Here is a 25254-nt window from a genome sequence, read left to right on the forward strand (position 1 = left end):
TCAGGCTACCAGAAAACAGCACTGCTGGGCTACATGAGAAACCACCGCCTGGGAGGTTAGTCATAACCCAGCTGGATGATAAACAAGTTTTTATAAGCAAGATATTATTTAAGTGAATAATCATAGCCTGCCAGGAGCTGCACCTATACAACCGACTAGGGATTAGTGACGACAGGACGTGTTCACACTATGGCAAGTGTTTCAGGATCATGCTTGTCACTCTAATAATGAAGACACTTTCAACAAAACAACATTAAAAAACAGCAAAGAAAAAAGAAAACCTGAGGACTTCTAGGTTATCTGAGCTGTGCTGTAAACATGAGGGCTTCACTGTGAATATCAGCTATTTTGTGAGCTGTGCAGCCAGTGTGGGATACATAGCCAGATTCACAGAGCATATGTCTTCTTCTATAAAGGTTGAAAAAGAATTTTTTTTCCCATCCCGTCCTTCAAAAACAGTGGGGTGTATTTTGATTCTGACATCTAGTGATTTAAATTCTAGGGTCTGTTTAGTGATAATAGCATGCAAGAGTTAAACTGTGTTTGTTTAACTTTATGTGCAAAAATGAGTTTTAAAATACAAATCTCGTGCACTTACCAATACTCTGACACAACTATACAGAACATGAAATTTAAGGAAAACAGTTCATTCAATGTTTTTAACCCTTTCAATGCTAAGGAACAACAACACTTCTGGGCATCCTTTATTGCTTCCATACTTCTGAAATTGCTTCTGTTAAAGGCTCACACTTCCCATTCTTACTTCATGTAGCTGGCTTCCCTCCAAAGTCTCCTGGGGGAGCTGGCACAGTGGCTGCCGCCCTTGAAAGAGGTTTCAAAAGGTCACTATATTCAATTGTGCTAATTACCTGGAGGCATGGGTGAAGAAAGGAGAACAGTTTCCAAGGCTACACTCCAAAATATAATTGGGTTTCTCCAAATACTGTGTACTGTGTAGGTAGCCAGGGTAGAAAAAAAACCAAAGACGTGAAAACCAGAGATGGGAAAAGCAGGCAACTGTACAAGTCCAAGAAGAGGGGGAATCGCTCTTCCCACCAAGAGTAGCTTCTGACTGCAACAATGGAATATAGGAAAATGAAAACTATGGGAGCAAGCGCTGTAACAGTGAAATAAAGGCTAGTCAAAGAAGAAACTGAAGACAAACTGCTCTTCCACAGAGAGAAGAGAAGATCCAAATGTGCAAGCCTTAGGAATCAAACTAGCCTCATCTGGGCTGTTCCTTCTTTAAAAAGTTCAGTGTGTGGTGCCCATGAGGCCTCAGCCCTACACAGAGAACTGCAGGCCTCTGAGGAAAGCCGAGAGCAGGAGAAACAGCCTTCCCCAGGGAAGAGCACGCCAACTGCTTATCCAATACCAAATGGTTAGCCCTGAACACACACACACACACCATTCTACAAACGAGCATGAGTTATGTGTTTAGGAATATATATTTATGTATTTAAGACTACAGATATACACTCATATATGTATGTACAAGTAAGGAAAATAAGAGGCCATGAATTTGAAAGATAGCAAGGAAGGGCATATGGGAAGGCCTGGAGAGAAAAAAGGGGGGAATGATATAATTCTCAAAAATAGGGAGGAGGAGGAGGAAGGAAGAAGAAGAACAGGAGGAAGAAGAAGGAAGAAGAGGAGAAAGAAGAGGAAATTCCTCAATTAAAGTGTGTGAAAACACCAGCATCTCCAGCAACCTCTGAACAACATCTGAGAACAATGATGTGAGAAAATATTCTTAGGCAAGGGCAGTCAGCAAGTAACAAGAAAACTAAGTTTGTGCTATAACAACTAAAGTCAAACTCATTTAAAGTAGTTTATGGGTTTTCAGTATGTTAACAGAAAGCTATATGAAATATTCTAATACTGCTTAATCTGTTAAAAGAGCTAATATATAGAGTTAAGTTCTTAGAAACTCTGTCTAATTCATAACAGGAATAGATTGCTTTAGTGTCCCAGGTGCTGGGATTATATTATAGCCATGTACCACCATACCAAACAACAAAGTCCATTTCTTTGTGAATTAAAGTATTATGAACTGTTTGTGTTTCTCTTGCCCCCACATTCACAAAAAGAAGAGGTATGAGCTGAGGTGGTCTGAATAGAAATGGCTCCCATAGACTCGTATGTTTGAATGCTTGGCCCATTTGGAGTGGCACTATGCAGAATGTGGTCTTGTTGGAGGAAGTGTGTCACTGTGGGGGTGGGCTTTACAGTCATATGTGCTCAAGCTACACCCAGTGTGGCACACAGTCCCTTCTGCTGCCTGCGGATCAAACTGTAGAACTCAGCTCCTCCAGCACCATGTCTGTCTGCATGCTGCCATGCTTCCCACCATGATGATAATGGAGTAAACCTCCGAAACTGTAAGCCAGTCCCTATTCAATGTTCTCCTTTATAAGAGTTGCCTTGGTCATGGTGTCTGTTCACCGCACTAAAATCCTAACTAAGAAATGGGCCCAAAAGGTAAACGACAAAATCCTATGAACCATGAGAAAAATCTTGGAATAAAGCAGACCATGCATGCCAGCAGGTCGCTCTCCCCAGGTTGAGTTTCTGTTGGGTTACTAGTCTGTGGGGTTTGGTTTTGTTTTTGTTTTTTTGTTTTTTCTTTTCTTTTTACATTAGTCCTAGTAAGCTGTCAGTAAGCTCTGAAGCATTTAAAAAGGTGATGTTTTAACTTAAAATACAAACAAATGCCTTACCCTCTTTTTCCTTCTCCTTTCTTTTTGTTTATAAGAATGAAAATGTTACCAGAGGGTCACTAGTCATATATATTTTTAGCAAAAATCTAGACAATGTACCTATGCCTGTCTGTGACAGGGGCTTACTTTATAACCCAGAATAGTCTTGAACTTGGGAAGACTGGCCAGGCTTGCTTCAAATCTGTATCTTCCTGTGTCCTCCTGACTTCTAAGTGCTGGGATCACAGGTATGCACGTGGGAGGATTTTACATAAATTCTTTAATGGCACAGCAGAAACTCAGTAAACCTTCACTCAACTAATGAGTTCTTAAAATAGATGAAGCTTTAAAAAGTAATGTATCATTTACTTAGTTCCCAAACATACCAACTGCTCATAAGTAGGGTGTGAGTGGATGGGATGAGACATTGTCTCTCTTCTCTCCCTCTGGTTGTATATATACTGTGCATGCGTGCGTGCGTGCGTGTGTGTGTGTGTGTGTGTGTGTGTGTGTGTGNGNGAGAGAGAGAGAGAGAGAGAGAGAGAGAGAGAGAGAGCGCACTCAAGTGCTCCTGCGCATGCATGCACACACATTCATGCCATACAGAATACAATTTTACTAGGTTGGCAAAGTCTTTACTTTTCTGACCAATCTACTTTTCTGACCCCTTCCTTTCTCTTCATATTTTAAAATTTACATTTCATTGGCAAAACAAAGGTGAGGTTTTCGCTAGCTTCAGAAGTCTTCCTAACATCTTTTGTTTAAAGAGATAGCAGACATTCAAGTAAGTAAAATGCTGGCACTTCCAGCGGTCAGGACCTGGAATCACCTAGGAGACAGCCCTCTGACACATCTGTGAGCAAGCTGCCCGCCCAACTCGGTGAGGTGAGGTGGAAGCATCCACTTTACTGCAGGCAGCTCCTCCACCCCATGGGCTGACATCCAGCCCATGTCAACTGTCAGTTCCTCCACTAGGGCCTCAATGCGACCTGTGCCTCGTGCTCTCCCATACCCGCCGACCTTCATGATGGCCTTTATCCCTGAACAGTGAGCAGGAAGAAAGCCTTCCTTCACTGGCCAGGTATTTTTTTCCCCAGATAAGAGATAAGTAATTAAAATAGAGTTTTATTGCTCAATTAAAATATAATTTTTAAAAGGTACTGTAAATTAAAATTTAGCTTCTTATATGAAAGAAGTTAATCTTAGCATTTCAAAGGAAAATGAATGTTACTGAAAAATTACAAACAACCATTAAATCAAAGTATATGGTCTCTCTCTCTCTCACACACACACACACACAAATCCATCAAGAAACGGAGCAGAGTGCTGGGGAGATGGCTCAGCAGTCAAGAAAGTGCTTAATTTAACAAGCTGCTCTTCTAGAGGCCCTGGGTCAGTTCCCAGCACCCACATGACTCACAACCACCTGAAAACTCCAGTTCCAGGCATCTGATGCCCTCTTCTGGCCTCCTAGGGCAATGGGCACACACATGGTATGCAAATATACTTTGAGATGAAGTACTTATACACATTAAAAATAATTTTTAAAATGTCAAGGACCAACTACTATGACAATAGGCAACAGTGTGGCTCACCTTATAGATAAAAGACCATTAAGCCCTCAGAATAAAGCTCTCAAGTACATGTTGAAAGGAGCTTACTTGCACTGTTATAGAATATCTAAAATTCACAAAATAGATCATAGTCTAAAAACATGCTTTTTACTTCAGTTTAGAATACTGAACACATTCAATCACTTGGAGAAAAAAAGCACACCCCATATACATCTAGAGACTGGCCCATAAGAACTACAGACACAATAAAGTGGGGGAGAGAGGAGCTTTGAGACCTGTGAACTATATCAGCAGAAAATAAGACTCAGAAACTCTGTCTCAAACAACAGAAAGAGAGAAAGAGAAAGCAAGCAAGCAAGCAAGCAAGCAAGCAAGCAAGCAAGCAGGAAGCTTCAGATGGTCCTGATGTGGTATATAGGAAATTATTGCACAATCATTCAGGTGGTAGTAGACTAAATTAATCACTTGCTATGGAAGTAAAAGTGTAGAGAGGAGAGAAAGGAGCAGGGTGTTCACAAGGGCTCTAGTGCCTGGCACAGCCTTTAGGTTAAGTTTGTTTGTGGCTTTCCTACTCAATTTTACCTTTGTTTGGATATAGTTTTACCTTTGTTTGTTTCCCAAAACACTTCCTTTTTAAAATATACAAATGCAATTCCAGGTAATCAACTTAAAAGGGGAATTTACTTTATTTTACACATGAAGCAAAAGAAGGGAGGCAAGAAATACCAAGATTCCAACCAAGGGACAGGGAAAAGAAACCTTACTGAAGTACTGCTGAATGGAGTGGAGGGAAGAAACAGTAAGATGCTGGGGCATGAGAGAGTTGGGGAGGAGGGCAGAGGAAGGGGACCCAACACACTACAGTATCCCTAAAGAGGGAAGAAGACAGGTGGTGGAGAGAGTCTACTCAGTCCTGCTACTCAAGAATACAGCTGATAACCCACAGCTGGTTGGGGCTACAACAGTGGTAACCAGCACAGTATTGTCGTCTCCTACACACCAGGCATCCTTTGAGAGCTTTCTGATCCTACAAACGTCTGTCTTCTATGCTGTTGCTATGACTTTATAGTCAAGAAAGTATAATGGTTTGTCAAACACCATTCAAAGCACACCAACCAGAAGTAGGTGTAGTTCCACAGGCTAAGCCACCAGTTACAGAGCAATGAATATTCCACCACTACTTAGTATCTCTTTGTAAAAGAAAGGGTCACAAGTAAGAAATGTCAGGAATTTAGCAACCAGTAAACAAGCCAGACACAGACAGACAGACAGACAGACAGACAGACAGACAGACACACACACACACACACACACACACACACGTCTATGGGACAAAGCGAGGCTGTGATGGTACACGCCTTTAATCTCAGGAGAAGCAGGGAGATTTCTGAGTTCTAGGTTAGCCTGGTCTATAGAGTGAGTTTCAGGATAGCCAGGGCTACACAGAGAAACCCTGTCTTGAAAAACAAACCACCACCACCAACAAAACAAACACACAAACATCTATACAACATGATGAGCAGGGATTTCTTTTTGTCTTGTCTTTCTCTTTCAAGACATTTTACTATATTTAGAAGACATTTGTAATGGAGAATTTGAAAGCTGTAAAGAGACTTATTGAAAGGGCCGTATGTGAGCAGAAGTCTGAGAACACTGAGGAAGTAAGGCACACTGAAAGCAGAAGAAAGAGCACAAAGGGCAAGGCTAGAGAAAGAGCAGCAAGGCCAAAGCATCTGGAGAGTGAGAAATGGGGAGAGACAAGGACGCAAAGGCAAAGGGAGCTAGGGGTCAGCCACTCCAGACCACTCTGGCTTTTGCTCTGAGTGACACACATCAGAGAATTTTGGGCATAATCACATTTACATTTTAAAAGGACTACTTCATATGCTGTGATTGGGATGAATTATTCAGTGCTGGAGGTGAGGAAACCAAGCAAAGAGGCAGGAACAATAACCCATGCAAAGGAGGATGGCTCCCTGAGTCAGGACAGAAATTGTGGCCCTAGTGAAAGGCTCAGACCCACGGAGGTGCTAAGGAACAGGAGCAGCACCAGGGGAAGAGAGAAGACCACAGTCACTGGAGAGCTGTGCTGTCCAACGAGCTGAGCGATGTCATTCCCCAAAAGGAGCACAGTGATGGGCACAAGAGTACAGAAGAAGGCAAATGAAGAGCAGAAGTCACAGGACTAGGAGATGGCCTAAAGCACTTGCCAAGCAAGCCTGACAAATGCTATCCCTAGAATCCAATGGTGGAATCAGAGAACTGACTCCTGCAAGTTATCCTCTGACCTCCTTCAGTACATACACACACGCACGCATGCACACTATTTAAAAATAGGTCAGAAGGTTCAGTTTTAGAAATAAGCTTAAAGTAGCTATTACAAATAGAAATGCTGTGTGAGCACTGAGGCCAAGAGGTGCACATTGAGAGCATCAGCACTCAGACAGGATTCAGCTCTCTCTGTTGTATACCAACAGTCTACAGGGCTTTCTTTTATTCTCTGGGGGAATGAGGTTCTATTTATGAGGATTTACATTTTATAACATTAAAAAAATAAAACTATTCCAAAAATAACCTGAAAAGGTACTTCTAAAACCTGATTCTATTTTACTCTAGACAAAGAACTACATGCAATTAGGGGATTACCAAGAATGGGAAAACAGTCTTTCCCAGGGAAGAGCACATCAATACCAAATGGTCAGTCCTGAAAACACACACATGCGTGCACAGCATTATACAACCGACTGAGCGGGTGGTATTCCTGTACTAGGATGAATGCACTTGTGAGTATGTATGTAACAGCAATTAAAAAAAAGAGGCCATGACTTTGAAAGAGAGCAAGGAGGGCACATAGGAGGGATAGAGGGAGACAAGGGAAGGAGGAAATGATGCAACTATATTACGCCTGCAAAAACTAAAATAATTATTTTTAAAAACTTGACTACTTTGATTACTATACTGCTCTTTGGATCATCTTATTGTTCTGAAATTTTAAGAGTCTATTCTTCCTGCATCACGGAGACACTGATTTTCTGTTATCCTGCACTTCTTAACCACTCTCGTTTGTGTTGAAGGGAAGGCTACAACAACAGATCGACAGTACCCACTGACTCTGAAGCCCTTTGCAAGGTGAGCACGCCCCTCCCAAGAGTCGCTGCAGCTTTCTCATTGCACTGCAAAGCTCTGTGGCATCATCAAGAGAGCATAAAGAAGTCTGAAGACTGTCTTTATAGGTTGCATAGTGTTTTGTTTTGTTTTGTTTTAACACTGACAAACTTAATGTTTTTAGGCTTTTCACCACAACAGTGAAGAGAATAAAATTAACAAAGTACACATTTCACAAATCCTACTGAATAGTAAGATGCAAAGCAAGCAACATTCTAAACTCAGTGGCAATGGATACGCTGGATTATGAGCGAAATCTCAAGGCTGTGAAGAACTGTTCTGTGCTAAGAATCACACTCTAGCTCAGGATGGCTGGGCACTTACTATGTAGCCTAACATAGCCTCAAACTCACAGTAATCTTCCTGCCTCAGCTCCCAAGTGCTGAGATTAAAGGCACGAGCCACCATGTCCCACTCAAACTGATGATCTTTAGAGAATAATATCTTAACAGGTAAATTTTCTAAAGACCTGGATGAAACACACTTAGTTCAGTATCTCTAAGGCCACATCCAACATTCTTCTTTTATCATCTTATCATGTTCTTAGGATAAAACTTCCCCATACAGTCCAGTGTGTTAGATGCAGGGTTATGGTTTGAACATGAAATGTCCCCCAGGCTCATGGTGTGCTATTATGGGAGTCTCTATAAACTTGAGAGCTCAGACTTCTTTCTTCTTCCTATCTACAAAGAGGTAAAATTCTCATTACCATACATATATGCCTGCTGCTACAATGTGGCACTGGCCTAAGAAATACAGTTTGAGCCCACTGAGAGTGTGAACTAAAATAATGTTCCTCCTGCGAGCTGTCTCCATTCTATGTAGAAGTAACTGGTGCGGTGAGACATTCACACAAGGAACAGCCTATGGCCGTTTCAGAACTGGGAACTGGCTTTAGCTGTGCTTAACAGAAACCCTGCCTCAGGTGGCACTGCCACAACAAGATGCAGCTTTTGTCTTTAAAATTAGATTTATTCATTTTATTTGTGTGTGTTTTGTCAACATGAATGTATGTGCACCACATGTGTGATTATTAGTGTTGATGAAAGTTAGAAGAGAGCATGGGATCCTGTGAAACTGGAGTTAGAAGTGGTTGTAAGCCACCAGGGGATTGACGGAATTGAATCTGGGTGTCCTCTCCTGCAAGAGCAACAAGTAGCTTGCTAACCTGTTGCTGGGCCTTCTCTCCAGCCCTGGGCTTCAGCTTTAATACATCTTCACAGATGAAAAAAGAGGCACATTGTATACATTTCAAAGAGTTTGGGTAACCTGTCCTAAGGAAAACCAATGATGCTCTCCCCAGCACTGAATATTCATGGCAGAGCACACCTATAATCCCAATACTGAAGATATGGAGACAGGAGGATCAGGAATTTGAGGCTAACCTAGTCTATGTGAGATCCTGACTTTAATATGCACATATACACATCATAAATAAATATAAAACAAAACAAAACAAAGTGACCTGATACTGTCACAAAACTAAAGAAGGGACAGAAAAATGGGTAAGGTAGCAAGAGTCACAGCTGTAAAAGAATGGCTGGAGGGCAGCTCTTGCAATATTCTACAGTAAGACTGTATTAAGGCAGAGAATGCGTCTATGAGTAAAGTATCACAAGCAAGACCATCTCTCAAACAAGAGAAATGGGCCCACAAGCAACAAAACAGCGGCAGCAACTCTCAGAAAATAAAAAAATTGAAAAGAGAAAGAAAACACAAAATATTGCAAAGTGGAGTTAAAAATACAGAATAAAGACGGAAGATATAGTTGGTGAGAACATGAAATCTTGATTTCCATTTACCACCCCAGACAGAAATATAGCGGAGAGGGGCTCAAATGTGATTTTTAGACATTGTACAGGCAACATACATGAAAAAACTACCTCTCTCTCTCTCTCTCTCTCTCTCTCTCTCTCTCTCTCTCTCTCTCTCTTTCTCTCTCTGTGTGTGCTGGCAGAAATGAGAGGGTGGGAGGAGTGTGCGGTCACAGGTGAGAGACCAGCACACTGTATGCAAACCGAAAACTCAGGATCCTGAGGAAAGGCACTGCTGCTGGCTCCAAGTCAACGCACAGTCAGGCCTTAGCGGGGAGCAGGAGATCCTCGGCACACTGTTTGAGTTTCTCACACGTGCTCTTAACACCACAGGAAAGTCTCTCTCCCCACACACCTGGGGTGATTTAGTAGCAAGTGTGGTGTTCTGAACAGACTGCAGCACTTTCTCTGAAATCAATGGGCAGAATGTTTTGAGAAAGGGACATGATAGGTACAAAGGAGCATCTTTTCCCCAGTGATCCCAAAATACAGCAGGGCAGAACTTACAGGCCCTTGGCTCAGTCCCACGGCAGGGAAAAGCTCTCCATGACTCTCACCTCCATTGTCTGAACACTCAGTTCCAACCTCTGAGTCATTCCATCTTTGTGAAAAGTGGCGTGTGTTAACAGCTGAGGCGTTTTTCTCAGCCTGCTTCCTACCAGAAATATAGAAGTATCCAACAGCCTCTTCTCCTGTAAACAGTTTCTTCTTTCCTGTCTCAGACTTGCTGGTGTCCAGCAAACTACTCAGCATGAGAGAAAAAGCAGCTCCTGTGAAAATGCCCGTCAGCCCTTGCTAATACCTTTGGTCTGTGTGAGGCTTGCTGAAAGTTTTCACAGTTGTAGACTTTCTCTTTAGACCATTGGCTAGAACATGTGCCTAAAATTATTACCATTTACCATCTGGAAAGGCACAGAAGTTTCAAAAGCACCATGCTCTGCTCTCCTGTGTGCTAAGCAGTCCTCCCCTCATCTCACCCTGCTCCCTACCATCTTTAAACAGGAAAAACAAGAGCAGGCATCTTCAGTGCTTGGCTTGGCTGCCTCCTTAGCTAGAACTCCCAACTCACCAAACACAGACCCACAAACGACAGTACTACTAAACTCTGCCACTACATAGCAAGGTCCTCCAATTTCATTCCTGACAGCCCTTGTGACAACCTCCTCAAAGTCTTAAATTTCAGAAATCTTTTCAAGTTACAAAAACCTTAAAGTTCACTGCTCTGGGTTAGAGAGATGGCTCAGTGGTTAAGAGCAGTGACTGCTCTTCCAGAGGTACTGAGTTCAATTCCCAGCAACCACATTGTGGCTCACATCCATTTGTATGGGATCTGATGCCCTCTTCTTGTGTGTCTGAAGACAGTGACAGTGTACTCATATAGATAAAATTTAAAAAATCCTAAAAGTAAAGAAGAGAGAAAAGAAAGGAAAAGAAAAGGAAAGAAAAGAAAAGAAAAGAAAAGAAAAGAAAAGAAAAGAAAAGAAAAGAAAAGAAAAGAAAAGAAAAAGAAAAGTTCACCACCCTGTCTCGGAATCATGCCTGCATTTTAGACTTGTGCTGTAAAGTACCTCTTTCTTGATTCCAAAATCCATAGTTCCACATTTCCGTGTAACAAACCCCTCTCATACACAGTGGCTTAAAGCAACAGCATCATCTCACACTTGATATGAACAGGAAATCCAACTGGGTTAGGGGGATGCTTCTGCTCAGGTCTTCCCAGGGCTGCCATCCATGTGTTGACAGTCACCAAGGCTTAATTGAAGCTCACACACCTGGCTGTTGGTCCTGAACATCAGCTCCTTACCACATGGGCTATTCCATGGGACTACTTACAAGACAGCAAGTTGTCCCCCCCCAAAGGACAGACCCAAAGAGAGAACAATGGGAAGGACAAGCTCTAAAGAACAAACTGGTCTCCACACTCACATTTCCTGCTATATCTAGTCCTGCAAAACTAGTAGGTGTGGTTTGCACAAGGCCCTGAATGTGAACAAGTAATTATAATCACCAGGAACATTCCAGACATGATCCATCAATTCTGAAGCACTAGGACTAGGTTTGAATCTTTTTAAAAGATGAGTGCTGTCACAAGACGTATCTCGGCCTTCAGCTTGCCTCCTGAGTGCTGGAGTAGAGGAGTCATGCTTAGCTTAGATCTGAATCTTGCTTCCTCATGCACAGAGAAGACAGTAACAGTTGTGCAAATGGGTGACCTGATACTTCATCTCTAGGAAGCATCTGGAAATATCTATTCCCATTCCCTTCCAATAATCTGCCTGTCACTTCCAATGGTAACTGGTCTCAAGTTTCCCCCAAACTTTGCTTTCTTGCCTCTTTTCAAATGTGCATTATGGCCGGGCAGTGGTGGCGCATGCCTTTAATCCCAGTACTTGGCAGAGGCAGGCGGATTTCTGAGTTCGAGGCCAGCCTGGTCTACAGAGTGAGTTCCAAGACAGCCAGGGCTACACAGAGAAACCCTGTCTTGAAAAACCAAAATCAATGTGCATTATATGGCAGGTACTTTTCTAGGGACAGTAGCTTCATGACAGAAGGATGTCAATTGGTAACAGGCACAGTAGAGAAAATAAAAACAGACTAGAGATGGACAAGGAGGGATGGGCACATACATAGGTGACTCCTTTAGAGATGACATCTGAGTGCCATCTAACAAGAAAGAGAGCCATGCAGATGTCTGAGGGAAAGGCAGTAAAATAGCAAAGTGCTAAGGCCCGGAGCTAACAGTGGCCTTGATATGTTCAAATAATAGATGCTGGTCAGTATGACACTGTGAAGCCCAGAAAAGCTTCTAAGAAATGATGCCCACACTTACACAGTCCAGTGTAAGCTATGTGAGAACAGCAACAGTATATGATGGCTACAGATTACTCTGGGGCTGAGAATATAAATCCGTGGTACAGTGCTTTCCTTGCCGTCCACGAAGATCTGCACTCAATTCCTTGAACTGAAAATAAACCCTACCTCCAACTCTGTCAATTCTTCTGCCTATTGCCAGGATGCTCACCACCGTAAGCTACAGCGCACAGCTAACCACAGCCATCTCTCTAGACCAGTGGTTTTCTATCTGAAGCAACAGCACTGTGGGAAACTTACTACAAATGTGAAGTTTCAGACCCACCCAGATCCAAATCTAAAGCTGGAGGCAGAGCTCAGCCATCTGCCTCTCTTGATGCATGACGACATCTAAGACGGCTGCCCAATAGGGTCATTAATGTTCCTTGTTCCTTGGAGAGATTACCACAAGCCTCCTACCTGGCCCATCTCCTCTTCGTCTCTGTCAGCCAAGTAAACCCAAGCCTTAAGGACAGCTCACCTATACTTATCTACACGTCTGTTCCCAATGCCACCTTCTACTCCCAAGGACTGGATGCCAACACTATCCACAGCACACTGGTCTATAAATCCACTCTCTGCTCTACAATGTGTTCTATCTACCCCTTTGCTTTAAAGAAATCCTGACAGCCCCTGAGAATACGGCTGTTTCTGCAGCAAAAGTTGTTTACCTGCTTTGGCAGAGGCAAGCCTCCTCCTTGCTCCGAGCATACCTTCCAAACCCTACCCTGCTCTCCATCCAAACTGCAGATGTTTAAAAAAAAGGTCCCACTTGCTGACTTCCTAGTCTTAGCCCCATCTCCGTCGCCATTGTTAGTTTTCTTCTGAGGACTTCAGCATCCAAACAGAACCATCATTTGGCCTCCCAGGATTTGTTTTCAATGTTTTTACCATCAAATATATTTCCTCAATCACCTACCTGGACTCATAGATTAACACAACCACCACCTCTAAATTGTGAAGGGCCTAAAGGTTTATCTTCATAACAGAGAGAGTTTGTGTGTGCTGGTTTCCCACTCTAGCAGTTCTTCAACCTTCTTATGCTCTCTGGTCTACAACATGACCCCGCCCCATCTCACTGCCCGAGTTCCTCCTCATGTCCTTTCTTGAGTAGTTCAGGTGTGGCAGGCCCTATCCTCCCCATCCTGCTTTCCAAGAGGTCTGACACCTTTCCTAAGCCTAAGCTGCAGTACTTACCACTCCTTACACTCAGGGTTCAGCAGGGTTCACCAGACATCACAAAGAGAAAGAAGGTAAAACCAGTGCTCCTCAAAACCAGTGTTCCCACCCCACCTAGCTGTACATGCATGCACTTTGCCCCGCTGCCCATTAGACCTCTGTGCTGGGCTGGACAGAGCACACACTGCTCCTGCAACGACCTCTTTCTTTCCATACCCTGTTTCTTCATCTTTACTTGGATCTTTCCAAGTAGATCCAGATGGCTGAGCTCTGCCTCCAGCTTTAGAGTATTTGGATCTGGGTGGGTCTGAAACTTCACATTTGTAGTAAGTTTCCCACAGTGCTGTTGTTTCAGATAGAAAACCACTGGTCTAGAGAGATGGCTGTGGTTAGCTGTGCGCTGTAGCTTACAGTGGTGAGCATATGAGTGAAACATGAGTGAAACATGAGTGAGTGAAACATGCCTAACACTTTGTAAAGGTCCTTCATCCTACACTTCCCAATTTTGTTTTCTGCTCCACAACAGTGTTCCTTGTCTCAACACTGGCGCCGAACAATTAACAACGCAGTTCACTCCTGTATTCTCCAAAACAGCCTTTCCGAGTCACCAACAACAAGCATTTGATCTTATTACCCAGACCCAGCAGCACTTTCTTCTCCAGGCAGATCTGTCCAGTTTTCTTCCCACCCAACCCCATTCTTTTCAGAAACTTTTAGAAATGACTCAGGGTTTTGAGCTCAACCACTGCACTATTACATTTAATTCGAAGGCTTTAAATAGTCACCACTATACCTAATGAACCTCGTCTACCTACAACTCACATCTCTTTTGAGCTCTAGATCCACTCATGTTATCTAACAGATATCTTAAACACACCACACACCTCCCCCAAAACAACAAAAACCAATAATAAAACCAACAACAGAAAAGCCAAGCCATAAAAAACACCTGTGGTGTATGTATGTAGTATATGTTTCTCTTTTCTATTCTAAGAAATGTCCTTTCCATTCTAATTTCTTAAGCCAGCAGCTGAGTCTCCCCAGGTTTCTCCTTCTTTTCAGTACATATCCAAGCCTGCTTGTCGGGTCCTAGCAAGTTGCCCTTCAGACTCCAGATTCTTGCCTAAGACTCTGGCAAGAGCCTCCACTTGCTCTCCCATCTCTCGTCCTAAGAAAGCCACGCTCTTAAGATCTGACAGCACTGGCCATTCTAAACCTGAACAAAGTTCAGATGTCTCCTCCCACAGGCAGTGAACGAGGTGGCTTGCGCAAGCTCTATAGACCATTCCTTTTTTTTTTCTTGTTTGTTCGGTTGGTTTTGAGGATTTTTTTTTTAACCTTCATGATAACCTTCACAGAAATTTAATTTTCTTTGACAGATTTATAAGTATATTTTGGCCATTTTCTCTTTTATATACACACACACACACACACACACACACACACACACACACACACACACACTTCACTCCAGACCATTGCCTTTCTATTCTCTCTACTCCAAGCGAGTCTCAGCTTGTTCCTCCCTAACCTGGCCTTGTGGTCTGTCTTCCTGTAGGCCCCAAGAGGAGCTCTCTTCACTCAGGTCTTGTTTACTGCAGTGCAACCATCCAGGGTCACGTGTTCTTGTTTCCTCGAGTATCTAAGAGTTCCCAAAGCTCCTCTCCTTATGTATTCAACTGCCTTCTCTCACCACTTTAAAACAAGGAAACAAAACCACCTATGGAGAGACATCCACCTTGCTTGGTGCTCTTCTACCACCCACAACACAATAATTTCAGCTAATATACATTAAGGCTTAAGTGTTATTAACATAACAGGCTAAGAGTTTTCTGAACTTTAACTCTTTTAATGTGTGCAGGTGTATGAGAAAAAGAGAGGGAGAGGGAAACAGAAGCAGGGGTGGGGGTGGAGGGTGGGGAGACAAACCCCAGAGCTGTTGTCCCTTTGTTTTAAATAGGGTCTCTCATTGGCCTGGAGATCACCAATTATGTGACTGGGAGGCCAGAGAGTCCCAAGGACCCTCCTGTCTGTCTTGATTCCTAGTGGGAAAACTCTCCATTACCACACCTAGCATTTTCATATAATCATCAAATAGACTGAGCTATCACTCAAATCCAGTTTTCTGGGCATTTGTTTAAGCTGCCATGTTGCGGATTCCAAATCTCTTACCTTGGTTTCCACACCCTGGGCTTATTCCTGAAAAACAGGCTTCCTATTTCCTGCCAGGCTAATTCCGCTCCAACGGGAGTTAAGGTCCTTTCTTGCCTGCAATTTCTCTTCAGGCCATTTCATTTTAAGCATGTGGGTTGTATGACATTTTATGTAATTTCTCACAGATTAAACCTCTATCTTTCCATATTTCCTGGACCTGGGTAGATAGCTATTTACACAGTATTTCCTCTCTGAGCATCTCAAAGTTACTCCAAAATATCAAATCCAAAATCCTATCTATGATCCCCTTCACCTTTCCTCCTACAGAAACCTGTCACTCACCCACATCATGGCAACACCTTGCCTATTGTTACCTCTGGGCTCTCCCAGGGTCCCACTTACACCAGCCCTGTCTCTGAGTCACTTTACTTCTCTGCATTGTTACTCTGCCTTAATTTATATAGATAGCTTTAAAAAATAAAACTATAACTACTATATATTCTATTTCATATACTAATAACCTATTTAAAGTCTCTTTTAACATTTCTTCATTGTCAGGTATCCATTTGTAGTATCTAGCCTTATGTTATCTGAGTGAATGGTTTCTACATTTATATTAACACAACTTAGTAGTGTCTCATTCTCTAGTCCTGTAGACCAGTTAGAATGGTAAGTGATTTCTGGAAAGTGGGGACTTAGCATTCTTCTATTTAGTACCTTCTATTTAAAAGGTGCTATTATTGTTGCCTTATATTTGCTTAGCACAAACTAACTTTGAGAAAACTTTCACAGAAATTACACCAATTGGCTATCCATCCTGTTTTGGAAATGTGGACACTGCTACTCAGAAATGCCACAAACTGATGCACAGCACAAGTAAGGCCAAGGTTTATTCTAAGACACCCAGGCTTCATGGGGAAGGTGGGCTAAGATGGCCGACAGGGATGTTCTTCTAAGAGCTCCATGGACAGTTCCAGAATGTTCCCAAGCACTGTGCCTTCCTTCTACAACCTGCACAGCATGGCTCAAGGAAGCAGTGGTGGTGAGAACAGCCCCCATGCCTGGGTCATCCTAGGTGGCCATGATACCAACAGGAAACAGTGCACAAAGAGGAGAGGTTAGGACTAGAGAAACATGCTTTAGGACACAAACCTAACTGCTGACTCACAACTTTCTGTTTGCTAGTCTGTAAAAAGGGAATGGAGGATGTCCAGGGTTCTTGAGGACTGTGAAGGGGTGTGTGTGTGTGTGTGTGTGTGTGTGTATGTATATATATTTACCCTGACAGACATGTCAGCATTCAATAGGCTATTAAAAACAAACAAACAAACACAGCAGCCTCTTTCCAAAAGATTCTGTGAAAAGAAGTAAAGCCATTCTTTAAGAGATGATGGTGAGTCTCCAAGCATACCATTTGCTAAGTATCATGAACTCTCTCTTCATCTCTTCACTTTCCTCACCTGAGCCGTAGAGTAATGGTAGCAATGTTGTAAGAGGAACATACAACATGTAGTACATAGAAGGACTTTCTTAATTGAATAACATCATGCAACAATCCCCACTGTTGTAACACCCTCCATACAGTATCTGCACTCTTTAAGGCACAAGACATCTCTGACCATCTTTGTATTTGCAACAGCTGGTTCCACTCACTGCAGGCACTCCTTAAAATGGGTGAACTGATTTATTAAGAAGACAGGACTGACTGATGACCAAACAACAGTTCAAGTGAGATCTGGAGGTCCAGTCACACAGCACACAATCCTGTGAGAGCTCCCACGGCCTAGGCAAGCCTAGTTCAGACTGGAGAGTATGGCATGCCTTCTGGGGAGTTTGGAAAGTAAAGTGTAATCTTGTTTACTTGATTTTGAAAATGCATAATCATCGAGCAAACATGTCTGCTCAACACAGGCCCCAGGCCTTTCTGTCTTCTTTGTCTTGTTGTCCTCATCTGAGCTTCTGTAGAGAAGCCAGGGTGAGTAAATGACACAGGGAATCTCCACAGCACTGTCTATACTCCCAAGGTAGCCTAATGAGGGCTCCCACCACCAACACTTCAAATATCAACAAGGGGTGAATATTTCACATAGAACTAATTTGTATTTGTCAAAGTTCTCCTTATGTGAATTCAAGAACACATTTGACACAGTGGAGAAAACATTCAGGGGTGTTTTACAGTCTACTGATGCAAATATTCAAAGCCAAAAAGTTGGCCTGTGCTGAGCAGGATGGAGCATGCCTACAATCTCCACAAATGAAAGCTGAAGTGAAGGGGATCAGGAGTTCCAGGCGAGCTTTGTCAGTTTGAAGCTACCCTGAGCTACATAAACAAACTGCCGAAACAAACAAACAAACAAAATACAAACAGTTGTTGTATGCTAGTTATTTACTGAGCGACTACCTATACCATGTCCTTTGTCTCATAGTCATATCAAATCATGATAATCACATGGTATATATTAATTTCCCTGCACAATCAATGAGGAAACAGGTTTACAGGTTAAGTAACTTGTTCACAGCCATACCACTGGGAAGGCCACAAGTAGCATGTAGAGAAGTCTCACACTTAAGACTCTGGACCAGATTAGGCCACCCACTAACATCCCAAATTCACCAAAGAGGAAAATGGCAAACACTCTCTCTATTGTTCTAAACACATGGGCAAACGAATGAGCTGTACCTAACTGCTAACTACACAAACTGAAACACTTAGATGCTCTGTAACCTTTACCTTTCATCTACAGGTTAGTTGAGTGTCCAGTGCTTTTCAGAGGTACTGACAACTGAACCTAGTGTAACCCTAGAAACAGTGCTGCTGACATATTACTAACACTGAATCAAGCAGACAGGTGGAAATAACATGTGTTGTGTATCTTCATAGTATTCTCAAAATCTCAAAATTCTCAAAGTCAGGGGCATTGCAGACCAGCCCTACTGTCTCATGAGTATGGAATCTGAGGTGTACAGCAGTTGAAGGATTACCCAGTCATGGGAGCTGGTATTCAGTGACTACTCGTGGTCCAGGCTAACCCTAGAGTAAGAGCTTGGATCTTTCCCCCATACAGTAGCTCAGGGATTTCTGCTTAACCCTTGACTACATAGATAACCTCCTTAACATTCAGGTTGGTGCAGGTATGGTTCTGCTGGATGTCTATGGGTTCGACAATGAAGACGGTAAGGTAAATGCACATTTCTGGAGCAGATGACAACACTAAGGTGATTCAGGTGTCACAATACACATAGAACACAGCTTGGGGGGTGGGGACTAGTGTGTGTGCATGAGTGATATGCCAGAGGGTGGCATCAGGGTCTCCTCCTTATCACTTCTCTATCATATGCTTTGACACAGGGTCTCTCACAGAACCTGGTGATCCTGTTTTAACTAAACTAGCAGGCCATTGGACCCCCACAATCTGTCGTCTCCACTCCCCAGTGCTGGGGTTACAAGCATTCACTGCCACAACTAGATTTTCTTTTACATGGGTGCTGGGGATCTGAACCCAGATCTGTATGCATACACAAGTACTTTACCCACGGAGCCACTCTCTAGTTCTGAAAAATAACATTTTGGTTAACAGAGTGTGATGACATACATCTTTAACCCCAGCATTTGAGAGGCAGAGGCAGGAGGATCTCTGTGAATTCAAGCCCAGCCTGATCAACACAGTGAGTTCCAGGACAGCCAGAACTACCTAAAAAGATCCTGTCTGTCACAGACAGACAGACAGACAGACAGACAGACAGATTATGGCACACAGTGGCAGCTGTAGATTCAGATGGTCAACACGACCAAGGAAATCACACGACCCTTTGGCTGTTCCAGTTCTCTTGGCACAATGGCATCTTCAACGCAACATGTGGTATATCAGTTAGCAAGTTGTTCTGGGGCCCTAAGTAAAGGGACTAAGATAAATATATGTGTAACAATAAGAGACACACACAAAAGATAGAATGGAGACAGTCACTGTCAGTTTCAACAAGCCTAAGTAAGCTGAAATGAGATTAACTCAACTCATATCCCTTCACAGTTTGTCTTAGAAACAATCAAAAGATAGACAAGGCCATTTTTCCAGAGGCCGGGATCAATCCTCCACCCAGCAAAAACTACTTAGTGCCCATTAGTGTACCAGCAAACCCGAGTTCTCAGAAACACAGTACTACAAAAACACATCAATAGAGAGGAGGAAATTACATTTCAAGGTCATATTCAAATGTGAAAGAGAAACAGATAAAGAAGGCTCCCCAATACACCATACAGATACGCACTCCAACCCAGTTCCATCTTCACAAACCTCATTAAAATGTTGGCTTCTGGCATTTACAAATGTAGCTTCCCGGAGCCAAGTAGGTTCTTGCAATTCCAGACATCTGGGCTGAAGGGCAAAGGGCAGAGCGAAACTTCCAAAAGCTGGCTAGGAGCCAAAGGCATCACTAGCAGGTTCCCTTAGCAACACAAAACAGCTGTCTGCTCAAGACAGACAGCGCCAGCTTTACAAGGGATTACTGATTTTAGTATTTTTACAACTAAAGGCAAAGAGGGAGAAAAGGGGCTCTGCATCATTTTCCCTGACATTTTCCTTAAAGATTTTATATTTTACCATTTATAAACTTCTCTAACTATAGAACATTCTCTTTACCCATAAATTACAATGCCACAATTACCAGTAAATTGAAATAAAGTAAGGTACATATTAAGTTCTTGATTTACAAATATAAAATGCTTTATAGTGGCTGGTTATTAATTATTATCCCAGTTGCCATAGGCCTTATTTCTAACTATGAGCAAGTCACTTTGTGGCTTAATTACTTCCCTCATATAGGTTTAATAACAACAATGACCTACTTCACAAGACAACTGTGAAGGACATTAGTTATTAGACAAAAACTTACAAAAGCTTATTCCTAATTAAGGACTGTGCCATCTACTGGTGCTCTCTACAGATGTGGCCATATTATCAAGGTCAGTGTTCGCAATACATACCACAAGCCCATCCCGACCCTCAAGGGGGACTGCTACTCCTGAAGCCTCTAGCTCATGTCACCTGCCCACTTGCCTTCTCCAAACCTACCAAGCCCAGGGGACAGCACTGCTCTGGGAGCTCAGCCCTTGTATGAAGTCTAACAAGATAAACAACATTCAGAAAGCAAACACCGACACAGTGATGTGCTAGGCTGGAAGGCCCTCACCTGTGTAAGGAAGGGCCGGGGCCTGTGCTCGAGCCTCTGTGCAGGAGCAGAGCCCCAGCTTTCCACTCCTTATATGTGCAAGTGCGAGCCTCACCACAGCACTCTACTCACCCAGAGGTACATCATGGCAGAGCCGCCGCAGACTCAGCTGGCGTTGAGCCTGGACTGCAAAAAGGCACTTCAGTGAGCCAAAGGAAAAGGGATAGTAGAATGAGGGGCAAGGGATCAAGTGGGGCGAACCCCTCAAATCACTTGAGTTTTAAAAAATCCCCTAAAAAAATCCCTACCAGTTTTCCCCCCTCCTCCCTCCTCTCCGCAGACTGTTCTGTTGTTCTCTCCTCCCTCTCACCCTCCCTCCTCCCCCCCCCCTCGGGAGTTCCCAGCCCAAGTGTCTAAACCGGAGTGTACAGCACACACTCTCTGTATTTGCCTTCAGGAAATCTCTCTGTCATTCTCCTAGAAGCAAGATCGCCACTCACAAAGATTGTTGCAAGAGGCAGGGCCGGGCCGGGCAGGGCTGGTAATGAACAACCAGCACCTGATTCTAGTGTTGGACACAATCAGTCCAAACATGAGTGATGCAACCTAGGCACTCTGCCCTCCAAGATCAAGGCAGAAGCACGGAGCTCGGTCCCATCCCCATTCTTCCAGGTTCCTGGCAGAGGCTGGGCACAACGCAGATCTGCTGGGCTTCTGCATTCGCTTTCCACTGGCCTGGGGCCCACTATGCTTTTTGTCACTTCATCACTGAAAACTATCAATCTGTAAGATTTTAAAATACAGGAAAATTCAGACACACACTTAAAAAGGCTTTTTGTCATTACTAGTTCTTGCTGCTATCACTAGTCCCTACTTAACATAGCCTCCTGTCTGAAAGGACCATCAACCAGGGTTTTAGAGCATGCTACGGACTCTACCTGAACACATGGACACAGTAGGGTCCATATTTCTCAACCATGAAATACAGGTGTTAAACTTTTTGGAGCTGCAATTAGAGAAATGCATACACTGTGTAAGCCTCTGCCACAATCCTGGTCACTACATTTTTTCCTTTCCTCCCCCCCCTCACCCCCCCAGACAGGGTTTCTCTGTGTAGTCCTGGAACTTGCTGTAACCAGGCTGGCCAGAACTCACAGAGATTCACTTGTCTCTGCCTCCCAAGTGTTGGGATTAAAGTCATGTGCTACTACTCCTGGCTGCATTTTCTAATTTTAATTCAATTTAAATACTGTCTTCTGCACGCCAAATCTTCTACCTATTATGACCACTGATGAATAAGTATTATTGAATCACTCATTCTGGTGGCTTTCACTCCAAAACCAGTGAATTTGCCCCTGTATGTCAATCAATGCTCACACTCTGTCTGGCCTCACTGACAACTCAAAGGCACTCCCACTCCAGTCACTCACACGTCAGTAGTAGGAAGATCCTACAGTCTGAGGCTCTCCAGCCAGGCCTTCAAAGTAAAACCCTATCTCAAAACTCCTCATAGGCCTGGAGCATGTAACCCAACATTTGCCACCTCCACAACAGCAGGTATTTCCATACCATTCTTCTCTTCACATCCTTTAGGGTACAGTTTATCTATTTCTGGATCTTGAATCATCTGCATAGTGACTGCCATAGAGCTATACAATATGCTCAAAATGTTGGCTTTGGGGGAGGGGGAATATTCTGCTTGGTTAACTTATTAAAAGAAAATCAAAGCAAAATTGAAAACAAACAAACACAGCCTTTCAGCTGCTTCAGGGTTTATGTTCCCTCCCTGACACGTTTAAACAGCTCCCTCCAGCTTGGGAAATCTCTGAATAAGGGCTGCAAGTCACAGGCAAGGCAAGCTCTCCCTGGCACCTGTGCCGGTTTTCTCTGAGAGTCCGGCCTCTCAGATGCTCTCCCTTCTCTTCCACCCCGAGCACGGCCGGCAGGGAGCCTCCCTAACCAGATTTATCAGGCTTGGTGGGCAGGGCAGGATTCTCCGCTTTAGAGTCTTTTCTGTTCTTCCCACAGAACCTTTCTCTGCTTCCTGAGGACAAAGCTGCCCCCTTTCTAGTATACATGCAGAGTAAGAACTTCTAAGCTTAAAGCCAAGACTGATTTTTGTTTTAATTTTTAAAAAAACAAAAACCTGAGTATTTCTTTGAGACACTCTCCAGCCCTAAGAAAACAAATCTTAATTAAATAAACTGTTTATTTAGAGTCTTTAATATGTACACAGCTAATCAGTACATACAGTTTTCCTGTCTCATGGCCAATGATCTAAATTTAAAGCTACCAGCCCTGACCCTCTCTGAGAAATAAACACATTAACATTACACTAAGAGACTGTAGTTAGGGGGTGGGGGAGTAAGACGTGGTGCCATTACATAGCCCAGGTTACCCTTGAATTCACAGCAATCCTTATGCTTCAGTATCCCAAGATCTACAAGTACCAGTCTACGCCACCTAGCTTAAGACTGTTTTTATAGGATAAGATAAAAAATATAACTGTAGCAATCAAAATGAAGCAAGGAAAGTCTAAATATGTCACAAAAGTGGGAAAACCACCTTTACAATTATCACAGGTAGAACGACTTAGAAACATCTTTGAAAGCATAGGAAAAGTTTTGTTTTAAATGTATGCGATTCTTTCCTGATTGTAACTTTCCAGTTAGGTGGACAGTAAGAAGGCGAACTCTTCTGTGTCCTCCTTCCCAAACAGGAAGGCCACAGCCAGGCGGATGGAGGGAAGCGCCTGTGCTCATGCCCATGCATGCTCACATTCTCTGCCTGAAAACAAAAGAAACAAAGAGCAGGGCAAAGTCTTTCCAATCACCAGAGTCAAATAAGGAAGCTGTGGTTTACAGCCACGGAAGACTCTCTCGTTAAGGAGTTGGGGACACAGCACAGTAAAACTGCTTGGGTAACATGGGACCCTGGGTACCACCACACAAGGACATAATGATTCCACACTATGTGGCTACCTAAAAACCCACACAGACTGTGTGTCTGTACTCCAAATGTTATCAGTCTCTGTATTGATCCAGGGAAGGTCTCAAGAAATCTCTAGCACGCTTGACTCTGGGAAAGAAAGGTACCTGTGATGGTTTGTATATCCTTGAACCAAAGAGTGGCACCATCTGAAGGTGTGGCCTTTTTAGAATAGGTGTGACTTGGTTGGAATGGGTGTGTCACAGTGGGTGTGGGTATAAGATCCTCACCCTAGTTGCCTAGAAGTCAGTCTTCCACTAGCAGCTCTCAGCTCCTCCTTCCTGCGCCATGCCTGCCGGGATACTGCCATGCTCCCACCTTGATGATAATGGACTGAACCTCTGAACCTGTAAGCCAGCCCCAATTAAATGTTGTTTTTTATAAGACTTGCCTTGGTCATGGTGTCTGTTCACAGCAGTAAAACCCTGACGAATACAGTATCCAAAATGGCTTGTGGATGTCGTCTACGAAACTACCGTGGGCCTGCATCGTGACTGCTACTTCCTTCCTACAGTACCAGGAAGTCTGGTGGGTCACATTTTGGATTTTCAAAATTTGTAAGAAACTACTAGTTTTTGTAAGATTCCTGTGACTGCGAAAATCTGAGTTAAAATGTCTACATCTGGAAAGGCAGCATAACTTGTCAAGAACATACCTAAAAAATCAGGTACTGAGATTTAAGAAGTACCTGAGGCAAATATCTATGTGTGTATGTATATATATATGTGTGTGTGTGTGTGTGTGTGTGTGTATATATATATATATATATATGTGTGTGTGTGTGTGTGTGTATACATACACACACATACATTCTTTCACCTGGAGATAATAAACCTCACTACAACAGAGAAAGCTAGATGGCTGGGCACGATGGCATGTACACTTTCAATCCTAGCAATTTAGAGGCAGAGGCCGGGTTTACAGATAAGAGGTTGAGGCCAGCCAGGGCTACAAAAAAGGAGATCCTACCTTCAAAAAGAAAAAAGAAAAAAAAGTAAGCTAGAGATACTGGATTGAAGGTCCAGCTGAATTTGACTTTTAATAAAAGCTCAAAGTGATGTGTCTCTTCTTACCTTATTTCCTCTCAGCTTAAAATAGCAGTTCTGACAGAATACCCATGCTACCCATGACCAACACCCACATCATCACCAAGGAAAAGCTTTTTAGATAAGAAAGGGGATCTGATCATCTCTACAACACCCTTACTTGCTGAAAACTGAAAGACTGACAGCTCAGTGGGATTTTACCCTGGAGTTAGCCTGCATTCTGCCTCTGCCCATTACGGAGACTGAAGACAAAGGCAGAGAGAGAACTGTGACTTGGAATAAACATGCTGAGGCAATGGCCACAGCTGGCAGTAGGTGACAGAAAGGTCCTGAAAGGTGCAGCTATGTTCTAGGACAGCTAAAATAAGCTCTAGCCATATACATAAGAAAAGAGAAATCTTTCTCCAAAGAAGACACAAAAAACCTCGTTATCTCTCCAAGAACCTCCCCAAGTTCTGGCTGTCTCTGGTGTCTTCCCCACCATAGCTGTAGACCTCAAGACGCCCTCCTGCTCCAGCTGCTCTTGCACTACTACCCACTCCAGTTCTGTCTTCCACGGCCTCTGTCCAACTTTGATTCCAGGAACCGTGATTATAACCCCTACCTTGCAAACACCCTC

At 43.2% G+C, this 25254-nt stretch overlaps 1 protein-coding gene across 26 annotated transcripts in view; it reads right to left on the reverse strand.

The window, feature by feature from the left end:
* The window catches only part of Rbfox2 (RNA binding fox-1 homolog 2), a 224039-nt gene that overhangs the window by 99867 nt on the left and 98918 nt on the right, over nucleotides 1-25254 (reverse strand). Inside the window, exons 1-2 of one of the 26 annotated variants that reach the window (XM_029469584.1) lie at nucleotides 20417-20583; nucleotides 19728-19808 (exon numbers count right to left, since the gene is read on the reverse strand). The exons of 23 other annotated variants lie outside the window; for them this stretch is intronic. Coding sequence is in view for 1 of the 3 variants with exons in the window: in XM_029469581.1 (XP_029325441.1) it covers nucleotides 20734-20748 (15 nt within the window). In the remaining 2 variants the exon portion in view is untranslated. Of the gene's footprint in view, nucleotides 1-19727; nucleotides 19809-20416; nucleotides 20584-20622; nucleotides 20682-20733; nucleotides 20913-25254 lie in introns of those variants that run through there. 2 more of the 26 variants (XM_029469581.1, XM_029469585.1) reach the window with 2 other exon arrangements.

This window comes from Mus caroli, chromosome 15 (assembly GCF_900094665.2).
Source record: "Mus caroli chromosome 15, CAROLI_EIJ_v1.1, whole genome shotgun sequence".
Lineage (NCBI taxonomy): Eukaryota > Metazoa > Chordata > Mammalia > Rodentia > Muridae > Mus > Mus caroli.